At 41.8% G+C, this 24,776-nt stretch overlaps 1 protein-coding gene across 1 annotated transcript in view; it reads left to right on the top strand.

The window, feature by feature from the left end:
- ARHGAP31 (Rho GTPase activating protein 31) overlaps positions 1-24,776 on the top strand; it is a 115,654-nt gene that overhangs the window by 43,921 nt on the left and 46,957 nt on the right. Inside the window, exon 2 of the mRNA XM_025913872.2 lies at positions 22,564-22,666. Within this exon, the coding sequence (XP_025769657.1) occupies positions 22,564-22,666 (103 nt within the window). The remainder of the gene's footprint in view (positions 1-22,563; positions 22,667-24,776) is intronic.

Below are 24,776 nucleotides of genomic sequence, written 5' to 3'. Positions count from 1 at the left end.
GTATCATACAAATTAAGTGCTCTGGTGGTATCCCCAAATTTGGGGATCTACAAAGGTCTCCAGATGTATCTCTCCCAAATGCCATATATATTTCTAGTAGGATTCAGTGACTAAGTAGATATAGGAGTAGCTCTAGTGTCTACGAAAATCGGCACCATTTGACCCTATCATCAGTTGACTAGCAGTGGCTATGTGAGGTGGACAGTGTCTGGGCTACTTCCCAGCTGTGTGATATGACAAGGGACCTCTCTCTTTGAGACTCGGTTGCCTCCTCTGGAAATGAGAATGATAATTCTTACCTTACAGGGTGTTGTGAAGCTCAGGTTAAAACCCGTGTATTTGAGGTACTCGGCCTAGTTCTCAGTGTGGGTGTGCATATTGTCTCCACGTGCAGCCAAGGCCGCGGTCTCCAGGAGGAATTTAAGTGACTTTCTGGAGCAGCTTAATTTTGTTGACCATATGGCCAAGAATATCGGAGTCAATTCCATGTTTACTATTCTGCCTTGTTCTTCTCTTGAGTATTCTAATGTTTATCCAAGCACATACATACCTCAATTGAAAAACCCATCGCTGATATTATTATATAACCACCAGAAATCTGTGTGCAAGACATTCCTGCTACCTCTCAGGGGTCTTCCAGATGTCTTCTCACTTTCTGACACAGACTTAGGAGTTGTGGGCACTCCTGGAATGTTGATCGAAACCATTCCAGGCTGGATATCACAGCTTGTACCCAACCAGGTCCCTGCCACTTTTTTCTGAAGATGGTGATTGTTTTACTTTTTCATATTCATTGTCACATTCCTTAAAGTAGCGTCCCTCTGTGTTTCACAGCCTGATGTCCTATGACTCAGTGTGTGTGTGTGTGTGTGTGTGTGTGTGTGTGTGCGCGCGCGTCTAACAGAATGTGTGGTATAAATGTATGTGCTTTGAGAAAGCACTTCTATCCTAGGCCAGCAGCTTCAAGGATTTTTCTGTTAATAAGCCCTGCATCTTCATACAGCTCTAGCAGTGCTCTACTAAAACCAGACTGAGGTCATTCGTGTGTAAATGGAAACACACTGAGAAAAAAATTAATACCAAATGTACATCAACATCAAAAGAAAAAATAAATTTCTTAATGGAATACACAGACCTATCAGAGACCATTGGTTACTGCTGGTTCACATAAAATTGAAGGTCAGAGCATGTTTTAGTAAAGTTTTTTAAAAGGCATGGACCAGCCAGAGGCTATGATTTGAATATCCCACAAGGATGATTTCCCAAAAAGCCAGTTGAATCCTGAATTACACAGGGAATACATTCCCCCGAAACACTATAATAATTGTAAAACATAACTAGGAGCATCAAAGTCTGTGGAACTCAGGACCTATAACCACAATATCTTAATTTAAAAACAAATATACAGAGGATTGTAATGATATTAGCAGCCATGAAATATTTAATCACAAATTATACCCTGGTGACTTTTTAAAATAAAAAATGTATTAGGGGCACCTGGGTGACTCAGTCGGTTAAGCGTCCCACTTCGGCTCAGGTCATGATCTTGCAGTCCGTGAGTTCGAGCCCCGTATCGGGCTCTGTGCTGACAGCTCAGAGCCTGGAGCCTGTTTCAGATTCTGTGTCTCCCTCTCTTTGCTCCTCCCCTGCTTTCTCTCTCTCTCTCTCTCTCTCTCTCTCAAAAATAAATATACATTAAAAAATTTTTTAAAATTTATTAAACACATCACGACAAGTCATCTTCCTGCTGAACATTGTCTAGGGGGTCTATAAAGGTATGTGTGGCTCATTCAGTTGTCACTTGCTTAGGAAATAGTTATTGAGAACCTAGTAGGTATGAGGGTGAATTCTGAAAGAGGAGCAGAGTAGGAGGCTGGTTAAAGAGTGGGCTTTGGAGTCAGCGAGACTTAGATTAATCACTGCCTCCACCATTTGCAAACTGAATGATGTTCAGCAAGGGAGTAAAACTCCTGGTCCTGATTTCTCATCTGTAAAGTGAGGAGACTTATACTTGCCTTGCAGGTATGGATTGAATGAATAATACAAATGAGCTATTTAGCCCAGTGCCTAAGTAAAGATTGGAAGGAAAGGAGGAGCAAGGGGAGATGGTACTCCACAAATTTATACTTCCTAAACTCAGAGATACCCTGGTTTCTTGCTCCCTCCTTTTCTGAAGAATGCTGCCAAGATACCCCCAGCCACCCGTAGACTCATATCATCAAAAATATACTTGGTATCCAAGGAAAAGGGCCACCAGGAGGTGGGAACATGCAGAGACAGGCTTAGTAGACAAACGTATGGGAAGAGAAATTCTGATTAGATGCCAAGACTGGCTTTATCTCTGCTATCCCTTTTCTCCCAGAGACCAAGTGGGGAAATAGCTTTCCCTTATCTCAACAGGGAGGAGAACTCATGGACCCTTCTGGACATCCAAGTTCCTCTGACCAGTGAGAATTCTGGCTCCCTGACACCCATACCTGCTGCTCCTCCCCTTTCTCAGTTCCCCCTCATGGTGGGGTGAGCTCACTCATGAGTGGTGCCTCATGGATAGGTCTAGGGTTGGCCAACAAGGCAAAGAGGGAAGATTTGTGGCAGTGGCTTTGTGAATATGAGGGTGAAAGGGAACACTGCTGTGGGCCAGGCAACAGCCAAGAGTGGGAAATTGACTCAGAAATAAGGTTACCATATTTAGCAAATAAAAATACAAGATACTCAACTAAATTTGATTTTCAGGTAAACAGAAAAAATCATGTTTTGTTTGTTTCTGTTTTTTAAAGTGTGTTTATTTATTTTGAGAGAGAGAGGTGGGGAGAGGGAGAGAGAAAGAATCCCAAGCAGTCTCTGCTCTCAGCACAGAGTCTGACTTAGGGGCTCAATCTCATGGATTAGAGATCATGACCTGAGCTGAAATCAAGAGTCAGATGCTTAACTGACTGAGTCACCCAGGTGCCCCAAATCATGCTTTAATATATGTCCCATGTTGGGGCACCTGGGTGGCTCAGTTGGTTAAGCATCTGACTTTGGCTCAGGTCATGATATCACAGTTCCGTGGGTTTGAGCCCCTGGTTAGGCTCTGTGCTGACAGCTCAGAGCCTGGAGCCTGCTTTGTATTCTGTGTCCCCTTCTCTCTCTGCCCCTCCCCTGCTTGCATTCTGTCTGTCTGTCTCTCTCTCTCTCAAAAATAAACAAATATATATATATATATATATATATATATATATATATATATATATCCCATGCAATATTGGTGGCATACTTATACCAAAAATTATTTGTTGTTTATCTGAAATTTAAATTTAACTCGGTATTCTGTATTTTATCTGGCAACCCTACTTAGAAAGGGAATTAGGACAATATTCTCCGTTTTCCTGTGCTTCTGTCTGAAACCAGATAGGAAGTATCATCTCTGGACAGACCACCAATCTACTATTCTGTGAGTTTACCCTACTATGGCTAAAGTCTGTGGTCTGGTGCCTTTTTTGTTGTTGTCGTTAAAGAGAAAAAAAATGTTTAAGAGTGGGGGAGGGGCTGAGGGGAGGAGAGAGAGAGGGAGAGAGAGAATCTCAAGCAAGCTCCACACCCAGAGCAGAGCCTGACCAGGGCTAGATCTCACCGTGTGAGATCATGACCTGAGTTGAAATCTAGAGTTAGATGCTTAACCATCTGAGCCATGCAGGCGCTCCTGGTCTGGTGCCTTTAAGTAGACTTTGATTCATAATCTCCATTGTGCAGGGCATGTTGCTGGGTCCAAGGAATTCAAAGAGGAGTAAAATAGTCCCTGATATAAGGACCCACTCACTCTAGAGTACCAAAGTCCAAAGGTACAATAATCTCAATAAAAACAACAATGGCGGGACGCCTGGGTGGCTCAGTCAGTTAATCTTCCTACTCTTGATTTGGGCTCAGGTTATGATCTCACGGTTTGTGAGTTCAAGCCCTGCACTGGGCTTTCTGCTATCAGCACAGAGACTGCTTTGGATCCTCTGTCCCCCTCTCTCTCTGCCCCTTCCCCACTCGTGTTCCCTCTCTCTGTTTCTCTCTCTCTCTCTCTCAAAAATAAATAAACATTAAAAAAAATAATGGCAATTGTTAATATTTTCTGGGGGCTTTACCGAGATATTGTTCCAAGCACTTTGCAGATTATTTTATTTAAATCTCACAGCTATGAGATTTATTATTAACTCCAGTTTATAAATAAGGAAACTGAACATTAAAAGGGAGGTAACCGTATCATTTTTTTTACACAAATTGAGAAACACTTTTAAGTGACAGGGATTACTATTTGTAGTTACACAGAAATGGGGCATAAATGGGAGCCAACCAAGGGCACCAGGATTACGGCATCAGCTTATAGGAGAGATGCCCAGGTCTCACCGGTAGAAAGGGGTAGTGGGAGGATTTGAACCTAAGCAGAATGGCTTCAGAACGTGTTCCCTTAACGAGGAACAGTAGAAGAGGAGATTAATTTCAATGAATTCCTTCCCACTAGATTCAAATCCCTGAAGATAAGGCCTCTTGTTTCGCTTTCCATTGTGTTCTTGACCCTAGCACCCACCGCTGACCCATGGAGTGGGAACCAAAAAATACTTGACTGACAAATGAATCTGGGAAGCCGTCTTGGAGAGAGTGGAACACAAGCATAGCTTAAATAATGAAGAGGACTAGGGCAGGGATTCCTTTCTCTTCCTTGATCTGTCCCTGTTCCCAGATGTTTGAGGGAAGGTAAGTGAGAGATGGCCATTAAGTGAGCTAGCAAGTGATGTCAAACCAAAATGTTGGGACATGACCAACGTGAAGTCTGTGCTTGAGACTAAGTCATGAAAGGTTCTTTCAGCCTTTGGTCACCTCTTTTTTGTGGTCACCCATGTGCCCCATTGCTTGCCCTCTCCGGTTTCTCTTAGATCCCATGGATTGAGAACTAGTCACATTGCCTGGGTCCTGTGACCCCAGGGCTGCTCTGCCCTCCGTATAGAGCTGATCTTCTCAGTAAGTCCCCCAGAACCTCCCGAACCAGCTCAGGTCTGCTTTCCTCTGTGTTCCGCTCAGAGTCCCTAGCCTGAGGCAACCCTCCCACACCCACGGGCTGGCCACAGGCTGCTCTGAGAGTGTCTTCACAGCCTGCTACTTCCACATCTCTTCAGGGAACTTGAGCCTGGAACAATTCATTGCAAGCCTACATCCTATTAAACAGGAATCAGGAGGTCTTTAAAACAATAAACAAAGCCCTCCTTCTTGCTGAGGATCAGCTACTCACTTTTTAGGAAGAGAAAGCAAATTTGTAGAAGAGGAGAGATAGTCTCTGGCAGCTGACTCCCTTTCCTCTGTCTCCAGAAAGATATCATTAAACCCAACTGACTCCTGCCTGACAGTTGTAGAATGAACAAGAAAGGGCTCTTCTTGACATTTTTGTTCTACCCACAATTTAACTGCATGTAATTGAACTAACTAGACTGTAAGCTGAGGTCATAAGCAGCGCCTTATAAGATATTTCTTTGGATCCCAAAAGTTTGGCATAGTGTTTTACACATAGGGATCCAATAAACACACTTAATTTGTTTGACGCTAAGGGTGTGCCTAAATGTAAATGCCCTAAATTACTTCTGACACCAAAGTGTTAGTTAGTCTAGGACAGAGGGAGGCCTATAAGATATTTAAGCCCTAATCCTCAGAATTGAAAAGAGAGGAAATCCTGCTCACTTTTCAGTACTCCTGCCCTCTTTTCTCAGGCTGTCTCCAATTCTAGGACTTTACCACTGTAGAGCTGGGTGACCTTGAATAGGTCCCCAAACCTCCCGGAGCCTTGTTTACCTGGGACTGAATCAAGCAGGTTCAACAAGATAATCTTAAGGTCTCTTCCAGCTCTGACATTCCAAAATTCAAGGATTCTGGCATTGATGGTATAGTGGTGAGCATAGCTGCCTTCCAAAATTCAAGGATTCTGGTCAACCAGGCAATGGAGAGCAGGAATAGAGGATGGAGTAAGTGCTTGGGGGTGGGGATGGGGTGGCTGGGAAGGAGAAAATAAATAAGGGGTTGGGAAGGAAAAACGCACAGGAGACAAAGGTGCATTTCGCCTCTGTTTTGATCTTCATGAAGATGATGACATCTTGCCACGTCCCACGTGAGGTCCAGTTGATGTCTGCACGTGTGGGCCAAACTTTCCTTTCATTCATTCCTCCACGTGCATATGCTGCCTTGTTGCAGGTGGTCCTTGGGAACAGGCCAATTACTAGACTGTAAGCTGAGGTCATGAGCAGGGTAAGTTGGGTAAGATGGAATAGCTCCTCACAGAGTTTACAGAATAGATAAAAAGCAGATGTTTAAAAACACAAAAACAAAAGCCACTCAGTTAAGTATTAACTGTATATCAGTTGCTTTAAAACTATATAACAAGTGCTCCCTCCTTTTGGGGATCTGAGATGGCTTGCCAGAAGAAGTGACCTGGAGGTGAGTCCCTCAGTGCCTGGATTTTTTTCCAGACAGTCTCTCCACCTCTTGGTTCTCCTCACCATAATTGATCCTAATTGATCTTTTAAAACATCACTTTCTTGCCATTATTTCCTTGATGGAAGCTTTACAGGGGCCTCCCTGTATGCAAGTTTGAATGGAGACTTAGTCTCCATTTGGAACTCCTAGTCTGTTGTACCCAGGAGGGCCTGCTGCCTGCTGGTGTCCAGAATGCCCTGGAGGCATCCCGGACCCCTCCCAGACCCCTTCCACGTGCCCAAAAAGGGATCAGGATTGAACCTTAGCATTTAAAAGCTGCCCTTCCCTGGGCTACCCTTGGATCAGATCTGACAGCTGACATTTTCTCCAGCTGTTATGGGAAAAAGTGAGAATAGAAATTTTAGAAATTTAAAGCTAAAGAGGTCTGTTTGATATCTAGCTCCTCTAACTCTAGAACTGAGGGTATCTGAGTGGTAAACTAGTATCTTCTTTAGTAGTTTTTTACATCTGTTATATACTATTTATGACTGCCTCCTCCTCTAAGAAGTGTCCAGAAATTTGACAGCAGTCTTCTGTGTCATCTTCATTACAGGGCCTTAATTCTAGATACACCTGGTGAAATTTTCTTGTAAAGACAGAGGTATAACAGTGGTGAGTAAGGAGAGGAGTGAACAGGTTCTGGGAATTGCAATATACAGTCTCTGAATGAATACTGATTCCTTATAGAAGACATTCAGAGAATAGGAGGTCATTTTTGACTTGCAAAGCCTCAAGATAAAAACTTGAATGTCATCATCCTTTGCTGTTTTAGCAAAACACAGATTGCTAGTAATTTTTGCCTGATTTTATGTGAAGAGTAGTACATTACCTGCAGAGGTAAACATGCAGTCCCTCTGCAGCAGCGTATCTTTTTGTTGGGATGTGTCTGATTCATAAAAAAAGTTGGGGAAAGGGTGAATGTTAGTCTCCAAAATACTCTACATCATATGCCTCAACCGTGTTCCCTGGGACCACAAAATAGAAACTCCTAGAAATTAGGATATCTTGATTTGCATCTTTTTTTAAAAAAAATTTTTTTTGAACATTTTTTAATTTTATTTTTGAGACAGAGAGAGACAGAGCATGAACGGGGGAGGGGCAGAGAGAGAGGGAGACACAGAATCGGAAGCAGACTCCAGGCTCTGGGCCATCAGCCCAGAGCCTGACGCGGGGCTCGAACTCACGGACCACAAGATCCTGACCTGAGCCGAAGTCGGACGCTCAACCGACTGAGCCACCCAGGCGCCCCTTGATTTGCATCTTAAAATAACATCCAGAATTCTAGAAAATACAGCAGAGCTTTGTGTCCTGTTTTTGGCAACTTATTCTATTGGAGGTTACAGGAAAGTTGTGGGATGGTGCGTTTCCAAAGGAGGAAGGAGAATGTAAAGGGATGAGCCATGGTCTTCACGGAACTTGGACAGGACTAGAGAAAGTGGTGTTGGGGGTGGGACTACAAAGACCCAGCTGGCCTTGCTATGGACCTTGGTCTTCACAAGGGAGAGACACCATCAGATCTTCGTTTTTGAAATCTCATTCTGGCAGCTGGCAGTGAGATGGATTGAGGGGATTCTGATCCCTGAACACCCCAACAGTGTCACCCCTCTGCCACCTCCCAAATTCTGTTAACAAACTTCTTAAAGAGAATCTCTCCCTGAGTTTCTCTAAAAGTAGTCCTGAGAATTTGAGGAGGAATTTCCTGGAGTCTGTACTTTCCTCAAGCTGCCAAGGCCTTTTGCTTGTTCATGTATGAGACCCTCAGGGAGGCTGGTTTCCAGGCAGGCCTCCTTGCCTCTGTTTCAACCATTGGGAATGAGCATCTCTTCAAGCCCTAAGTCTCTGGGTAAATTCTGTGTATGTAGATGCATGATGCAGAGTTTTAGAGTATGAACACCAAAGAGATTTTAAGTGCTAATAGAATGGGTGTGATTTGGTGATTTTTTTTTTCCTATGCTTCTCTATATTTTTATATTTTTTACATTTGCAGTACTTGCCTAAGCATAACTTTTAGAAAGAAAGTTAAATTAAATAAGTTGAATGTGCGCCTGGTATTTGCAAGCACAGAACAAGCTCATGTAAGAAATGAGTTGCCGCAAAAGGGTTACATACTGCAGGGAAGTGCGGCTGTTTTCAGCAGGAAAGAGAGGCCTTGTAACAACAGGAAGCACTGGGAGGCCAAGGTACCCAGGCTTCCAAGCAGAGCTATTCTGGAAACAATGGCTGCCTGTGGCTCGGGAATATTGGGCAGGAAATGAAAGGATGCTGGGACAGGGGGTACAGAGAGGAGCTGATAAGCACTACCTGGCTCTTCTTCGCATAGACCTAGAGGGCCAGTGATGAAGTTGTTTTTTTCCAAATGCTCCTCATCTTTCATCAGCATAATTGATTTTTAGAATAACACAGAAATGAAAAGAACCCATGGTGCCATGGGTCTGGAAACCATTAGGAAGCTGAGCCTCCTGGGAAACCAGAAGGTACAATAAGCAAGAGAAGGTATTTCTCACCCTCAGGGCATGGTCACATCAGTTGTGGTTGGGGGTGGGGAAGGAACCTTCAGATGAACTCAGCACCATTTAAAGCTAAGTTCCTGGAAGACTCCAGTATCCATGATAATAAAAATCACATTGGGCTAATAGGAGCCCAGTCATACCAAAAAGAGATATGTGTAGACCTTCTGAGAGAGAAGTTTATATTTATTTAACACAAATTTCTATTCATATGGGAAGGGCAAGTTGGGGAGTCAATAATACAAGTAAGAAACAGAAACAAAACTAACACTCATGCTCATGTTTTGCCTTGAAGACCTAGATATAAACCAGCAGAAGTGCGGACTCGAACACTGCAGGTAGAAGTGAAGTCTGCCTTCTAAATTTCTAGCCTAGCTTCATCCAGGAAATTCACAGGTCATGGGGTGTAAGACCTGAAAGGAACATTAGCAATCATCTAGATCCAGAACTTGTTCCTGGTACAGATGAAAGTCTGGGGCTGGGAGTGGCAGGTTTTTTTTTTTCCCCCTGGAAGAGCTGATTCATGTGGCTTTAACTGATAAGTACCCAGCACCTAGTACCTGTGGGGGAATTCATAAAAGGAACAGTTACTTTCTCCTCAGAGGTCTGAAATCTAGTACCTGGGGGTCAGAGCAAAAACCTAGCTTCTTAACTCATTGTTTTATATCCTTCTCCATCATCGGGTTGCTCTTGGACAGGAAGTCATCTCTGCTTCCTGCTGCTTTCTGGTCTTCCCCATGCCTGGGATGTGCCTCAGTTTCCCTATCTTGGAGGTTACAAAATATACTGGAAAGTGTGTGAACTTTGGATTCAACCAGGCTTGTAATTGTATGCTAGGTTTGCCACTAGCTGTTTGACCATGGACTAGTCATCCAACTACACTGAATCCTAATTGCCCATCTATAAAATAGGAATAGGAATGCCTATACCTCAGAGTTGTGACAATTTGAGAATTAAATGAAATAATGATTGTTAAGCATGATACCCCACACAGCATTTGATGAGTGCATCCCATGATCACCCACTAGGCATGTAAAAACAAAAAACAACAACAAAAAAATGTGGCCAAGACATAGATGAGAGAAGAAGTTACATTGTCTTCATTCTTAAGATGATTGGTGTTAGTGAAGCATACAATTCAAGAACTGGGTGTATTTTCCCTGTTTATCTCTTGTTACCCTGCTGGACTCCTATCCCTTCTTCCCCTGGGACTCTCTCTCGAGGCACATGTGATCATCTGCTTTATCTATTACCGAGGTAGAGCCTCTATCCGTGGCATCCCAAGAAGCAGGTGGCAAGAAAGAGAGGGGCTGTTGGTCCAGGAAACAAAATCTTGATCGTGTCATTGAAGCTGACTGTTGTCCTCATGCAGTTAAATTGAGTATTTAAATGATTTGTTGGCAATGAAAAGGAAACTGATGCTCACAAGCTAAGCCTGGGAGTATGCTAGGGGTGACTGAAAGGTCAGCCCCATGAACTGAGTGATGTCTGCCCCACAAATACCCTGGGGACAAAGTCAGAAAGTAGGAAGGATGAGCCAAAAAAAAGTCTGCAAATGACACAAAGTCCAGAGGTCTCCATTTTCAGCAACGGAATGAGATCCTTCTGTACTATTCTTGTGTACAAGGTGAGCTGGGCCAGCTAAGCCCCAGGCCATGTAGGAGCTCCTCAGTCTTCTTGTCATCATGCCCCACCCTTTTTCTCTACCTGGCACTGTCCTTCCTTGGGGCCACAGCCACCTCCGTTCCCCAACACCCACCTTCACTGAGGCTGTTTCCACTTGCCCATTAACTCAAAGAAATTTCAGGAATCAGCTAGAATCACCTTCTCTTTCATTCTCAATAAAGCATAAAGAGGTCCTTTCCACTAACCTTCATTTTTTTCTTTTTGGAGCAATAGGTTTGTGGTCTTTTCCCTCATAGGATCTCCTCTCCCCACTCAGCTTTCTCAAAGGACTATTATTCCCTTGACCGGAAGAATTCAAGGGTCAGCCCTGATGGGACAGCTGAGTCTGGTCCTAGAGCTGCCGGGATTGGACATCATCCTACAGGCAACAGGGAGCCACTGAATGTTCCAGAGTAGGGGAGTTTTATCATCAAGTTAGGTTTTTTTTTTTTTTATTTTTTTTTTTATTTATTTTTTTCAACGTTTATTTATTTTTGGGACAGAGAGAGACAGAGCATGAACGGGGGAGGGGCAGAGAGAGAGGGAGACACAGAATCGGAAACAGGCTCCAGGCTCCGAGCCATCAGCCCAGAGCCCGACGCGGGGCTCGAACTCAAGGACCGCGAGATCGTGACCTGGCTGAAGTCGGACGCTTAACCGACTGCGCCACCCAGGCGCCCCAAGTTAGTTTTTTTTTAGAAAGATTTGTCTGGCAGTGGAGCTCAAGATAGAACAAAATCTTCCTGGGCTGTCATTAAGAACTCCCCTAATTTACCTGAACTCTTCTCCACCAGACTGGTCTAGTCAGCATTCTTGGAATTCACTACATTGTTTCTTGCTTTCCCACCTTGTTTATACCATTCCCTATACCAGAAAGTGGGTGGCATTTACTAAGTGCTTATTATATGCCAGGCGCTTAACCAAGTGTTCTGCATGTATTGTATATATTACATCACGTTGTATCATACCGCAGCATAGCATCTCAAATCACCCCCTCGAACCAGTGTTAGAGTTCTTACTGCATAGCCTGGATTTGCCCTTCTTTATCCACTTATGTCACAACATGTGAGCCCTTCAGGGTGAGGGTCCTGTCTCAGCACCCTCTAGGGTGGTCTCCCTGTACCGTCAGCACCCTATAAATAAATGCACACAGTCTCCTCTTTTTGTTCAGTACATAAAAACCCTGCTTGACCTCGCCTACCATATGTAATCTCTTTAGAAGGACTTCTATCACATTTTTTGTGCCTCTCTAGAGCCCTTAACATAGTTTGCTTGATATTTTCATACTGGCCATGTTATTTATACCTGTGAGCTTCAGTTTCCTCACTTATAAAGTAGGAATAATTCCTCCCTCATAAGGTGGTTGTGCGTTGGGTATAAATAATGGATAGAGCTCAGGGATCAGCACAAAGTAGGTGCACAGTTATGCCCATTCCTTTCTTGTCTTCCTGAGGACAAAGGTCTTACCTTCTTGACCCTTCGGCTAGATGGCTTCTGTACACATTTCAAGGGGAATCATTGTCACTGGGAGAGAGTAGGTGCATTGATAGTGGCTGGGGTGAGTTAAGGATATGCACCAGAGGGAGGGTCCGGTCTGGACACTTCTACAAGGAAGAGCTGACTTGACTTAGCATCTGAGACTCTAAAAGTGGGAAGGGCAGGGGTCTCCAGAATGCAATCCACCATCAGGAGCTCGGTTGTGGAACACAGCTAGTCCTTGGCCACACCAGGCCAACAGGTCAGGCAAATACTTCTATTAAACAAGGAGTAATTATCTCAATGGGGTTTCAACATCTAGATTTCAACATCTAGAAATTGCCTCACTGACTTCAGAAGGCTCTCTGACTTCCTTAATGAAACTTGTTTTCCAAAAACCCATGTCTTTCTTTAAAAAAATTATTATAGAAAATTCAGAAAAGCAAAATTAAAAATACAGAAAAGCAAAAATAATTTATTTTCTACCACCTAGAAGTAATTACTATTAATAACATATCAATGTGTTTTATTTTTTATCATTTAAGATTTGGGAAAGGGTGGTATAAAATAGACACTATCAGTCTATAGTCTTTATCTTTGTTTCTTGCCTTCCAGCTTTTTTTTATTCTTTAAAAATGTTTCTAGTTTTATTGACATATAATTGACATTACTATATGAGTTTAAAGTATACAGAATAATGGTTTGACTTACATATATTGTGAAATTATAACAGCAATAATTTAGTTAGCATCCATCATCTTATATAGTTAGGATAAAAAGAGAAAACAGAAAAAGAAAAAAAAAACTTTTCTCTGTGATGAGAAGTCTTAGGAAATACTTTCTTACCAACTTGCCTATATGTCATATAGTAGTGTTAACTAGAGTCATCATACTGAACAGACATTCCTAGTACCCACTTATCTTGTAACTGGAAGTCTGTACCTTTTGACCACCTTTCTCCAATTTCCTCTTCCCCTGCTTCCTGTCTCTGGTAACTTCAAGTCTGACCTCTTTCTCTATGAGTTGTTTGTATGTTTGTTTGTTTTAAGATTCCACAGGTAGTGGGATCATACAGCATTTGTCTGACTTAATTCACTTAGCATCATGCTCTCCGGGTCTACTATGTTGTTGCAAATGGCAGGATTTCCTTCTTCTTATGGTTGAGTGATGTTCCATTGTGTGTATGTGTGTGTTTAATTCATTGATGGACACTTAAGGTGTTTCCCTGTCTTGGCTATTGTAAATATAATGCTGCTATGAACGGGGGGGTGGGCGGGGTGGGGTGCAGATATCTTTTTGAGTTAGTATTTTCATTTCCTTTGGTTATATTCCCAGAAGTAAAATTGCAGGATCATATGGTAGTTCTGTTTTTGTTGTTGTTGTTGTTGTTGTTGTTTTTAGAATGCTCTATACTGTTTTCCATAGTGGCTTTACCAATTTACAATCCCACCAACAGTGCACAGTTTCTTTTGTCTCTATATCCACACCAGCATTTGTTATCTCGTATCTTTTTCACAATGGCCATTCTAACAAGCAGGAGGTGATATCTCATGGTTGTTGGTGTTGATTTGCATTTCCCTGATGATGAGTGATGTTGAGCATCTTTTCATGTGTCTGTTGGCCTTTCATATATCTTCTTTGGAGACATGTCTACTTTTGTCCATTTTTAAATTGAATTTTTTGGTGTTTTTTTGTCTTTTATTTTGTTTATTTTTGTTTTTGTTTTATTTTTTGCTTTTGAGTTATATAAGTTCTTTGCATATTTTGGCTATTAACCCTTGATCAGATATATGGTTTGCAAATATTTTTTCCTATTCTGTAGGTTGTCTTTTCACTTGTTGATTATTTCTTTTCCTGTGAAGAAAGTTTTTAGTTTGATGTAGTCCTACTTGATTATTTTTAATTTCTGTTGTTTGCACTTAATGTATCATCTTCAAAAAATCATCGCCAAGACTCATGTCAAGGAGTTTTTCCATATGTTTTCTTCCAAGAGTTTCAGGTATTACATTTAAATCTAATTCATTTCAAGTTAATTTTTGTAAATAGCGTAAGATAGGGGTCTACTTCCATTCTTTTACATGTTGGTATCAAATTTTACCAGCACCATTTATTAAAGAAACTATCTTTTCTCTATCAAGTATTCTTGGCTCCCTTGTAAAATATTAGTTGACTGTATATGCTTGGGTTTATTCTAGGTTCTTGATGCTGTTTCATTGATCTATTTGTCTATTTTTATGCCAGTACCATACTGTTTTGATTACTATAGCTTGATAGTATAGCTTAGAATCATGAAGTGTTTTTCATTTTTTTATCAACATATATTGCTTTTGTAACTTTCTCAAGAAGAATTTTGGTGTTTTTTTTTTTAATTTTTTAATGTTTATTCATTTTTGAGAGACAGAGCATGAGCAGGGGAGGGGCAGTGAGAGAGAGAGAGAGAGGGAGGGAGACACAGAATCCAAAGCAGGCTCCAGGCTCCAAGCTGTCAGCACAGAGCCTGACGCGGGGCTCGAACCCACAAACTGTGAGATCATGACACAAGCTGAAGTCGGACACTCAACCGACTGAGCCACCCAGGTGCCCCTAGTTTTTTTTTTAACATTTATTCATTTTTGAGAGAGAAAAAGACAGAGCACAAGTCAGGGAGGGGCAGAGAGAGAGGGAGACACAGAATCTGAAGCAGGCTCCAGGCTCTGAGCCATCAGTACAGAGTCTGATGTGGGGCTGAAATTCATGAACTGTGAAATCATGACCTGAGCCAAAGTTGGTCACTTAACCAACTGAGCCATCCAGGTGCCCCTTCAAGAGGAATTTTAAAATAAATATTAACCACTAGGTGTTGAATGCCTAAAAGCCATCACTACCATAAGGTAAGGGCTGCAGTGGGAGAATTTCAGGCATTTGAATAGTTAAGGGCACAGAACCAATCAGCTCTTCTTCAATGGTGTCACAACACTTGGCCACCAACTCATGACAAGGAGGCTTTTTCTATTCCTCCCCAATTATAGTACTATGAAAAAAATAGGAACTTTGGAGTCAGTCACACTTGGTTTGGGAGCCCAACTCTGCCATTTACCAACTGTGTGATTTGGGGCAGCTTACTTAACCTATCAGAATCAGCTTTCACATTTTCAAAATGGAGAATTTCACCTATTTCATGGATTGGCTATGATTATAGAATGAGGAATGCCAGTTTTTTTTTGTTTTTTGTTTTTTGTTTTTTAAAGCATCTAATGCAGTGCCTGACACATAATAAGTGTTTCTCCTTGAGGGATTCAGGTATCCATGGAACACAGAAAACCCATCTGGAGAAAAATGACCAATCTTCTGTCCAGCAAAACATTTTGAGCATTTATGTTTTCAATGCTATTCTAGACTAATGAGACAGAGTATTGTCCTCAGTGTCTCCAAGGAGCTCACAACTTAGTGTTGGGTAGGAGTAGGCTTGCAAAAAAAAAATTGTTAGATTTCATTTTTGTTGTTAAATCTCATTTTTTATGAAAAATTTTTTCTTATAGTTCAACATTCAAAAGTATAAGAGAATATATAATGAGAAGTCTCCCTCTTATAGCCCTAGTCCACCCCCTAGTTCCATCTCCTATAGGCAGCTAAATTTATGACTTCCTTATGTGTCCTTCCATAAATATTTAATGCATAGATAAATGAATTGCATATCTGTTCTAGTCTCTCTTTTTAAGAAACAGATGCTAGGATACCATTATGCCTGTCTGCACCTTATTCTCTTTGCTTGACAATATGCCTTGGAGACCACTCTGTATCTGTACATGAAAGTTTTCTCATTCTTTTTAATAACTGTATAGTATTTCACTATATGGATGTTCTGGTATTTATAAGAGGAGCTTCCTATGGATGGGCAATCTTGTGCCATTACAAAAATTGCTGCAATGAAATAAGCTTGCATATATGGAAATATCTTGGAATTGAGACAATGAAAATGTTCTGAAACGTGATGGTTGCTTACCTCTGGAAATATACCAAAACCCACTTAACTATATGCTTTAAAGGGTGAATTTTACAGCATTTGAATTATACCTGAATTTTTTTAATGTTTATTTATTTTTGATTTTTTTTTTTACATTTATTTTTGAAAGACAGAGAGAGACAGAGCGTGAGCTGGAGAGGGGCAGAGAGAGAGGGAGACACAGAATCTGAAGCAGGCTCCAGGCTCTGAGCCATCAGCACAGAGCCTGCCGCGGGGCTCGAACCCATGAACTGTGAGATCATGACCTGAGCCAAAGTCAGAGGCTTAACCAACTGAACCACCCAGGTGCCCCATGATGTTTATTTATTTTTGAGAGAGACAGAGACAGAGAGAGAAAGAGAGAGAGAGAAAGTGGGGGAGGGGCAGAGAGAGAGGAAGGCACAGGATCCAAGGCAGGCTCCAGGCTCTGAGCTGTCAGCACAGAGCCCAACACGGCACTCGAACCCACAAACCATGAGATCATAACCTGAGCCACCCAGGTGCCCCTATATCTGAATTTTTTTAAGATTAAAATAAAAAAACAAAAAACAAAAAACTTTTCTCTAAGGAAAACATGCCAAAGTCAAAATATATTTAAAAATTTAGAAAATTAGAAAGCAATTACTTTGCTTTTTTAAAGAACAGAGAGCATAACACTTTTTAAAATAAATACCACACATTTTCAAATTTCTCTTGAACTTGGCACTAGGCCAGGAGGAAGAGAGTAGAAAGAAAGAAATTACAAGGTGGAGGAAGAATCAGAGGGGAAATTGCGGGGGACAGCGACCTCTAGGCAAGCGGAGACTCCCAAATGCTAGGGAGAAGGAGTTGCAGGACAGAAAGGGTAGGACAGAAATAAAATGCAGGAGCTAGCAGAGAGAGAAGTTTCGGGGAGCCACTGTGACAGCTCTTAGATTCCCGGGGTCAGGAGGGGAGCTAGGAAGTTCTCTGCTGACGGCCAAGAGTAATGGAAAAGTAATTGAAATCTTTACTCCATCTCTTGAAAAAAATGCCATTGTGCTGCCCCATTCACAGCATAGCAATGCTGCTTGAAGTCCTCACTCTGCCCTATGCACGGCAGTAGATGTTCAGAAGATTTCTCCCCTGTGCAGCGGCTTGTTTCCCTTGCTCTTTTACCCTCCTCCTGCAACAATCAAATCTTCTTCACCCACCCTCTTCACCCACCCTTTGGCCCTTGTTCCCTTCTAGCACCTCAGTCACAATGAATATATCCTTCATTCCTGAAAGTTTTCCCAGACTGCTTCCCAATTCCTACCTCCTGCCTCTTCCCTGCTTTCTTCCACTATAGTTTGCATTTCTAATATAAATGGAATAGTACAGTAGGTACTCTTTTTTTTAAATTTTTACTTATTGGGGCACCTGGGTGGCGCAGTCGGTTAAGCGTCCGACTTCAGCCAGGTCACGATCTCGCGGTCCGTGAGTTCCAGCCCCGCGTCAGGCTCTGGGCTGATGGCTCAGAGCCTGGAGCCTGTTTCCGATTCTGTGTCTCCCTCTCTCTCTGCCCCTCCCCTGTTCATGCTCTGTCTCTCTCTGTCCCAAAAATAAATAAACGTTGAAAAAAAAATTAAAATTTTACTTATTTATTTTGAGAGACAGAGTGGGAGGGGCAGAGAGAGAGAGAATCCTAAGCAGGCTCCGCACTGTCAATGCAGAGCCTGATGTGGAGCTTGAACTCACCAACCATGAGATCATGACCTGAGCCGAAACACAGAGTCGGACCTGAGCAGAAACCAAGAGTCAGACGCTTAACCGACTGAGCTACCCAGGTGCCCCTAGTATGTACTCCTTTATAGTCTGGCTTCTGTTGCCCATATGCTTTATCATTTATCATTTATCATATGCTTTTGATGGCTGAGTAGGATTCCATTGTGTGTATATACCATTAGACTTCACTTTAAAGATTAGGAATGCAGGACCCAGAGAGGGGATGAAATCTGACCAGTACAAGACCTTAACAAGAATCCAGAACGGGGGGGAAGGAGGGCCATGTTTCCCTAAAACCCAAATGCAGTTTGCACTATGAAATCATATGGTTGCCATGACCACATAAGTAACCAAATAAAACTGTGCTTGTTCCAATCTCTGTCTCCAGATCTGATCAGGTCCTGGCCACAAAGGGAACTGGGGCATCTTACCAGACATTTCTTCTGGGGGGACTCAGAAATTATTTAACTGCTGGACTTTTCTGCACCAAATCCTTGAAGAGTTAGGAGTTGAGGAAAGAAGTGCCCCACATTACTTATAAGTATAAAATGTCTGTTAGTTGTACCAGGTTGGATCAAATCAGACAAAGGCTTTAAAATGTTTTGTAAACTGTAAAACATAAATCAAAGGCAAAATTATCTTCTCTATCAGAAACCACCTCAAGATTTATTTTGTGCTCGGATTAAAATTTAACATTTAGGATTGCTGATCCAGGAAAAACAAAACATAAAAGGGTCTTCGAGAACCATCCGTGAAACAGTTCAAAGAAGTTACAACATTCTATCACAATCAGCAACTGAACTGTGTGTACCTCTGTAGGAGGAGACTTGAAGTTCTTTGGGTCCATGATAAACCCTCAGAATTAAACTAGCTCTGTGATTCTGACTTCTAACATTACTCCTGCCCATGCCTAAATTGACAGTGAAAGCTTTCTTTCCATCTATGACTACTCAGCTATTTTGTGTCAAGCTTCTATCGTATCCACAATTCTAGGGTGTCCTCAATTTGGCTGGACCCCGGAGACAATAATCTACAGAATTCTATAAACTCTTAGTACCCTGTGCAGCACCACTCACCAGTATTACCTTTAGACCCTTGCTACCCTAAGGGTGGGCTGTAGAGAGGCAGTATTCCTATCACCTGGGAATTTCTTAAAAATGCAAATTCTTGACACTCTTCCCCCATTGAAACCCACATGTTAACAAGATCCCAGTAACCTGGGTCACATTAAATTATGAGAAACTCGTGTCTAGACTAGTGGTTCTTCAGCCTTAGCGCATATCAGAATCTCCTGGAGGCAGCTGCTGCTGGTGCACCTGGTCCAGGGACTACAGTCTGAGAACCACTGCTCTGGCTCTCAAGCTAGATGATTATGGAGATTCAGTGGATCCTTTCCCATTTACTGAGTATGATGGGGAATTCCTTCATCTTCCAACTCAGCCTGAGACAAGAATCCAGGAAAGCGAACACTCCTCAGGGACCCGGAGCACAGCCTCCTCCCCTGAGTTGTTTCACTCTTGCCTCTTGTTTAAACAGAGCTGTGGACGAGAGGTTCTAGGGCCTCTGTATCAAAGCCAGAGTAAATTTGTGGTGGAGGCTCCATCCGGGAATGTGTTTTTTCCACCTTTAAATCAAACAGACCTGAGGTACTGCACCTAAGAGCTATGGTACTGGAAGGGCCCTACCTGAGAATGGGATAGGACAGGTTGGTGACCCCACACTACACCTTCTGTAGAGTGTTTCATAAAGGCCCTTCAAATCCAGGGCTTTGTCTTGAGTCCTTCTTGGGAATGCTCAGAGCTCTTAAGTCCACTTGTGCCCTGCATGGCACAATAGCCATATATCTCGGTACAGAGATGTGCTATGGACCACACCAAGGCCAAGCATAGCCCCAGGACTCTAACTCAAAATCTGTGCACTGTTGGATCCTGCCGCCTTTGTGTTATAGAAACACACCTAAATGCATAGAAAAGAGACTTCAAACAAGCAAAATTACCTTCAAATAGAAATATTTAATCCAAGAAGGACACAGAAGCCATTCCAAATAGTAGATATGAGTGTCGACTGGTAAGTGGTTGGTCCCCTCTACCCCAATCATCCATTGGATAGGAGGAGGTAAATTATTTTCACCAAGATTGCATCTCACAAATTACGAATTTACATCACAGAGAAGCTTCAAATAGAAATAATAACTGTCGTTGTAGAATGCTTATTATATGTCAGGGTCTGTGCTAAATGTTTACAGGTATTACTTCAATCCTAACTATGAGGTTAAAATCACTGTTATCCTCATTTTACAGATGTGGACACTGAGAAACAGAATTATTACATATGTATCTTGCCTAAGGTTACAAAGGCAGTTTGACATTCAAACCTGTGTTCTCAACCATAGACCAAATGTGGCAGTCACAAAACAACAGCTTGGTGCTGTAGGGAAAGAGTTGGCCATTATTGTGCACAATAGGGATTAAAACAAAAATGCAAAACATTTTTTTTTTAAAACATTGAACTCTGCTTGCTTATTTATTTGTTTATTATTTAGCAACATGGGGGTGGGAGACAAAAATCTCATAGAAAACTATTTCATAAAACAGATCAGAATATAGCTCTTTTGGGTGGAGCCAGGAAGAGGTCCTGGACCCCTCCCCATTCTCACAGCCCCTCCCCCACCACACTCTGTTCCCACCTCGTATTCACTAATTGTGAGTGGTTCCACCTTGCTGGTTTCTGGTCTCAATATTTCCAATCCCGAGCCCATTCCCTGCCCTCTTCCTACCTGAGATAACTAAGAAGTTTTTCCCCAGTTCCAGTCATGAAAGAGCAGGGCAAAACATGGATGTGTCCTGGAGGGGAATGGTCCTGGGTGTGCACGGCCTTTGAGAGGTGGGTGAAATACTTTAAGGATGATGAATTTTACTGAACATCCAAAATTATAGTTGGTAGTTGAAAGAAATGGTGGGAATTGTTTAAAAAATATTGTAATATAGACTCCAGGAAGAATGTTAAGTCTGAACACCTGGTGTCTACTTATGTAATGTCCAGCCCAACCTGGAATTGTGTGCAGGCATGATCATGCACATTAAGCTTTAATGGATTGGCATTACTCTGATCTAAGGCATTAGTGGATTAGGTATATTTTGGGGGAGGGAGCACAGTGCTAACCCAAGCACTAGTTCATGACATTCCATACCACCTCCATGACTGAAGACTTCAGCACCCAAGGCTTTGGTGCTCCATACCAAACCACCATTCACAGCACTGTCATGGAGGGACCTCAGGTGGATCTCTTCAGGGACCAGGGTGGCAAGAAACTTGTTCTCTCCATGCCATCCAGAAGGCCTACAACTGCCATTCTGTCACTGAACTGGCTGGGCCAATCAGGGTCAGCTTTGAGGAGAGGTTGGCATAGTCAGGCTTTTCTACCCGGGCAATGAACTTCTGAAGTGGCAGGAATTCCAAAGGCCATGGTGGTCCCTTTTATGTGGTCCATTCAATCAATGACTGGTTTGACCCATTCAGTGGTCTTGGTGGAGGGAGGTTCTCACCTTTAAAAAAATACTTCAGGCGTGCCTGAGTGGCTCAGTTGTTTAAGTGTCCGACTCTTGATTTCAGCTCAGGTCATGATCTCTTGGTTCATGAATTCAAGCCCCACATTGGGCTCTGTGCTGACAGCGTGGAGCCTGCTTGGGATTCTCTGTCTCTGTCTCTCTCTCAAAAATAAATAAATAGGGGCGCCTGGGTGGCGCAGTCGGTTGAGCGTCCGACTTCAGCCAGGTCACGATCTCGCGGTCCGTGAGTTCGAGCCCCGCGTCGGGCTCTGGGCTGATGGCTCGGAGCCTGAAGCCGGTTTCCGATTCTGTGTCTCCCTCTCTCTCTGCCCCCCCCCCCCCCGTTCATGCTCTGTCTCTCTCTGTCTCAAAAATAAATAAACGTTGAAAAAAAAAATTAAAAATAAATAAATAAATAAATAAATAAACATTAAAAAAAATACTTTAACACTTTGACCTTTTAATCACTTTTAACGTTCTGGTGGACATCTTTAGTCTTTTCTCCTTTGCATTTTTTTTTAACATAGCTAAATTCACAATGTATATTTGATTTTGTGCCTTATTTTTCTTTTGCCTACTTATATCATAAGGGTTTCCCCACGTTGATTACTTTTCATAAGCAACAAATAATCTTGAATGAGGTAAGTAAATCTATCTGCACCTTGGTTTCTTCATGTGTAGTGTAGGCAATTGTATCGTGCTAGCATTCACATTAAAAGCTTTTAAAACACAGATTGCTGGGCACCACCTCCAGAATTTCTGATTCAGTGGGTCTGGAGTAGGGCCTGAGAATTTGCATGTCCAACAAGTTCCCAGGAGATGCTGATGCTGCGGGTCAGGAGACCACACTAGGAGAACCAGTGAAATGAGGAGATTGAGTTGTGGGATTTCCAAGGTCACTGCTGGTTTCAAAATCTAAGTGTTTGCATATTTTTCAAATTTTTTAAAAAAACCCAACCAACTCTTAAAACACATGACTTTTCTAAAGTTTAACAAAACCTCATGATTTTTTAAATACAAAAGAATATCATCTACCATTTAAAAGTAATTGTTTCCACTTGTAACTCACATGCATTCCATACTTGCTTCTCTTTGAAGTTACCTGGAGTTTTAAAAGGATATCTTTAAAGAACAGTTAGACATATCTAATACTTTATTGTTTCTCTTTTCATAGTTCCATATGTATTGAAGAGCTGTGCAGAATTTATAGAGACTCACGGCATTGTGGATGGAATTTATCGGCTTTCGGGAGTCACCTCAAATATACAAAGGCTAAGGTGAGCTAAAAGAAGAGCCCCCAAAGAATTCTCCCATGAGCCTTCCTCTGTCCATACCTCTGTTCGCCAGAATTGGGAGTATTAAAAACCTGAAGCAGTTGAGAGAAGGGTGGCAGGGCAGAAGATCAAGTGTGATGTTTTCAGATGCCTAACTGTTCTTAATCTAATCAGGAAATCCTCTAGTCTGATGTAATTCTTTCCAACAAAAGCTCCTGAGAGTTTTTAATCTGTTTCTTTGTCTTGCACCAGGTTTAGCCTTCTTAGGTGGATTCAGCTGAACTCAAATGATTTAAAATACAAGTCAGGAAAACATGATTTATTATCATTCACTTGTCTACCCAGAGTTCAGTTAGATCCCAATTACATAGTGTTCAGAACTTGGAGATGATAGGAGTTTTTCTGTTGGCAGACATTCAACATTGGATATTTCACTTGGTCAGGAAATCACAAATCTTCATGATTGTGCATTTCTTTCATTGAGGCTGCTATTTTATTTAATTTTAATTTTTATATAGAGAGAGCACAAGTAGGGGAGAAGGGCAGAGGTAGTGGCAGAGAGAGAGAGAGAGAGAATCTTGAGCAGGCTCCACCATTAGTGGAGCTTGATCCCATGACCCTGGGATCATGATCTGAGTGAAAATCAAGAGTCAGACGCTCAACTGACTGAGCCATCCAGGCACCCCGAGGCTGATACTTAAAAGACTATGGATAGATGGGTTACTTCCAAATGTATTGCTTTTTCCTAAACAATTCTAGAATTTATCCTAGAGTTTTTTGGAAGAAATTTCTGTCACATTGAATTAAGAGTATAATAACCTTCACACAAAACACAGATATGTGTATGTTTTATATGTATTACATATATCAAATAAAGGGAAGAGATATACAGTATATATACAGAGTGTTTTATCAGGTGGTATTTTTATATATTTATTATATGTTTAGTTATGAATAAATGTAGACTTTTGAAACAATAAAAGCATTCGTGTTACCAGAGTAGTCTGTTAAATTTAATAGATTGTAAAGTTAATGTATTTTGTCTTCTTCCTCTGACTTGGTTTTCTGTCCCTCCCCCTCAAATCGCAATTATAATGAAATTATACCAAAGGAATAACACATCTTTTTTATTCCTGGAGAAGTGGTGACTGTTCAAAACTAATCAGCTTATTGTAACCATAGATTTTAACAGATCTATGTGCTTTTATAATTTCACTAATTTACTGACATTTTTTAGAGTTTCAACAAATACTTTTTAATGTTTCACTCTTAGCTCTGAAATAGACCAACTACATGGTAGTTAGTACCGTAGGAGAACATTTGAGCAATGGCCAATTCTTTTTCATTTAAGGACCAACCCTATTAGCCTCGACAGGGAAATTTTGGCTAAATAAATGAATAAGCTCCAAATTATTCTTGTTCTGGCCTCTTAAAGAAACACACACACACACACACACACACACACTTGTGAATTTATAAGGCCGTTGCATGGTTTTCTTTTCAGGGCCCCACTCAGCTCCTTTCAGGTTTGGCCACCATCAGGGATTTCCCCACCCTTTGCTGAAGATCCAGAACCAGGTGACAGGAAAATGGGCAGCGAGCTGTTTTCAAAGGCTGGTCCCGAGAGTCCTGTTGACTTTGCCACTACGTGGCTGACCAAATGAATACTGTCAAGAAACCTAATCCCTCCTCTATGTTAAAGCTGAAAATTGTCATTTCTTAAACAGATTTTTAACTCATAAGTGTATACTATTTGAGGCAGTGTATTCACATAAGCTTGGTAAGGAAATGTTTTACAATCAGAAACAAGGCCTGGAATCTGATGATGTTCCCAAACACCTCACTATACATTGCTTGTAAGAAGATATTTATGGGACGCCTGATTGGCTCAGTCAGTTAAGTGTCTGACTTTGGCTCAGGTCATGATCTCACAGTTTGTGAGTTCGAGCCCCGCGTCAGGCTGTGGTCTGACAGCTCGGAGCCTGGAGCCTGCTTCAGATTCTGTGTGTCCCTCTGTCTGCCCCTCGGCTGCTTGCACTCTGTCCCTCACATTGTCTCAAAAATAAGTAAACATTTAAAAAATTAAAAAAAAAAAAAAAAAAAAAGAAGATGT

Source organism: Puma concolor, chromosome C2 (assembly GCF_028749965.1).
Source record: "Puma concolor isolate L17-30 chromosome C2, mPumCon1.1.hap2, whole genome shotgun sequence".
Lineage (NCBI taxonomy): Eukaryota > Metazoa > Chordata > Mammalia > Carnivora > Felidae > Puma > Puma concolor.
This window is presented reverse-complemented; position numbering and strand designations above follow the sequence as displayed.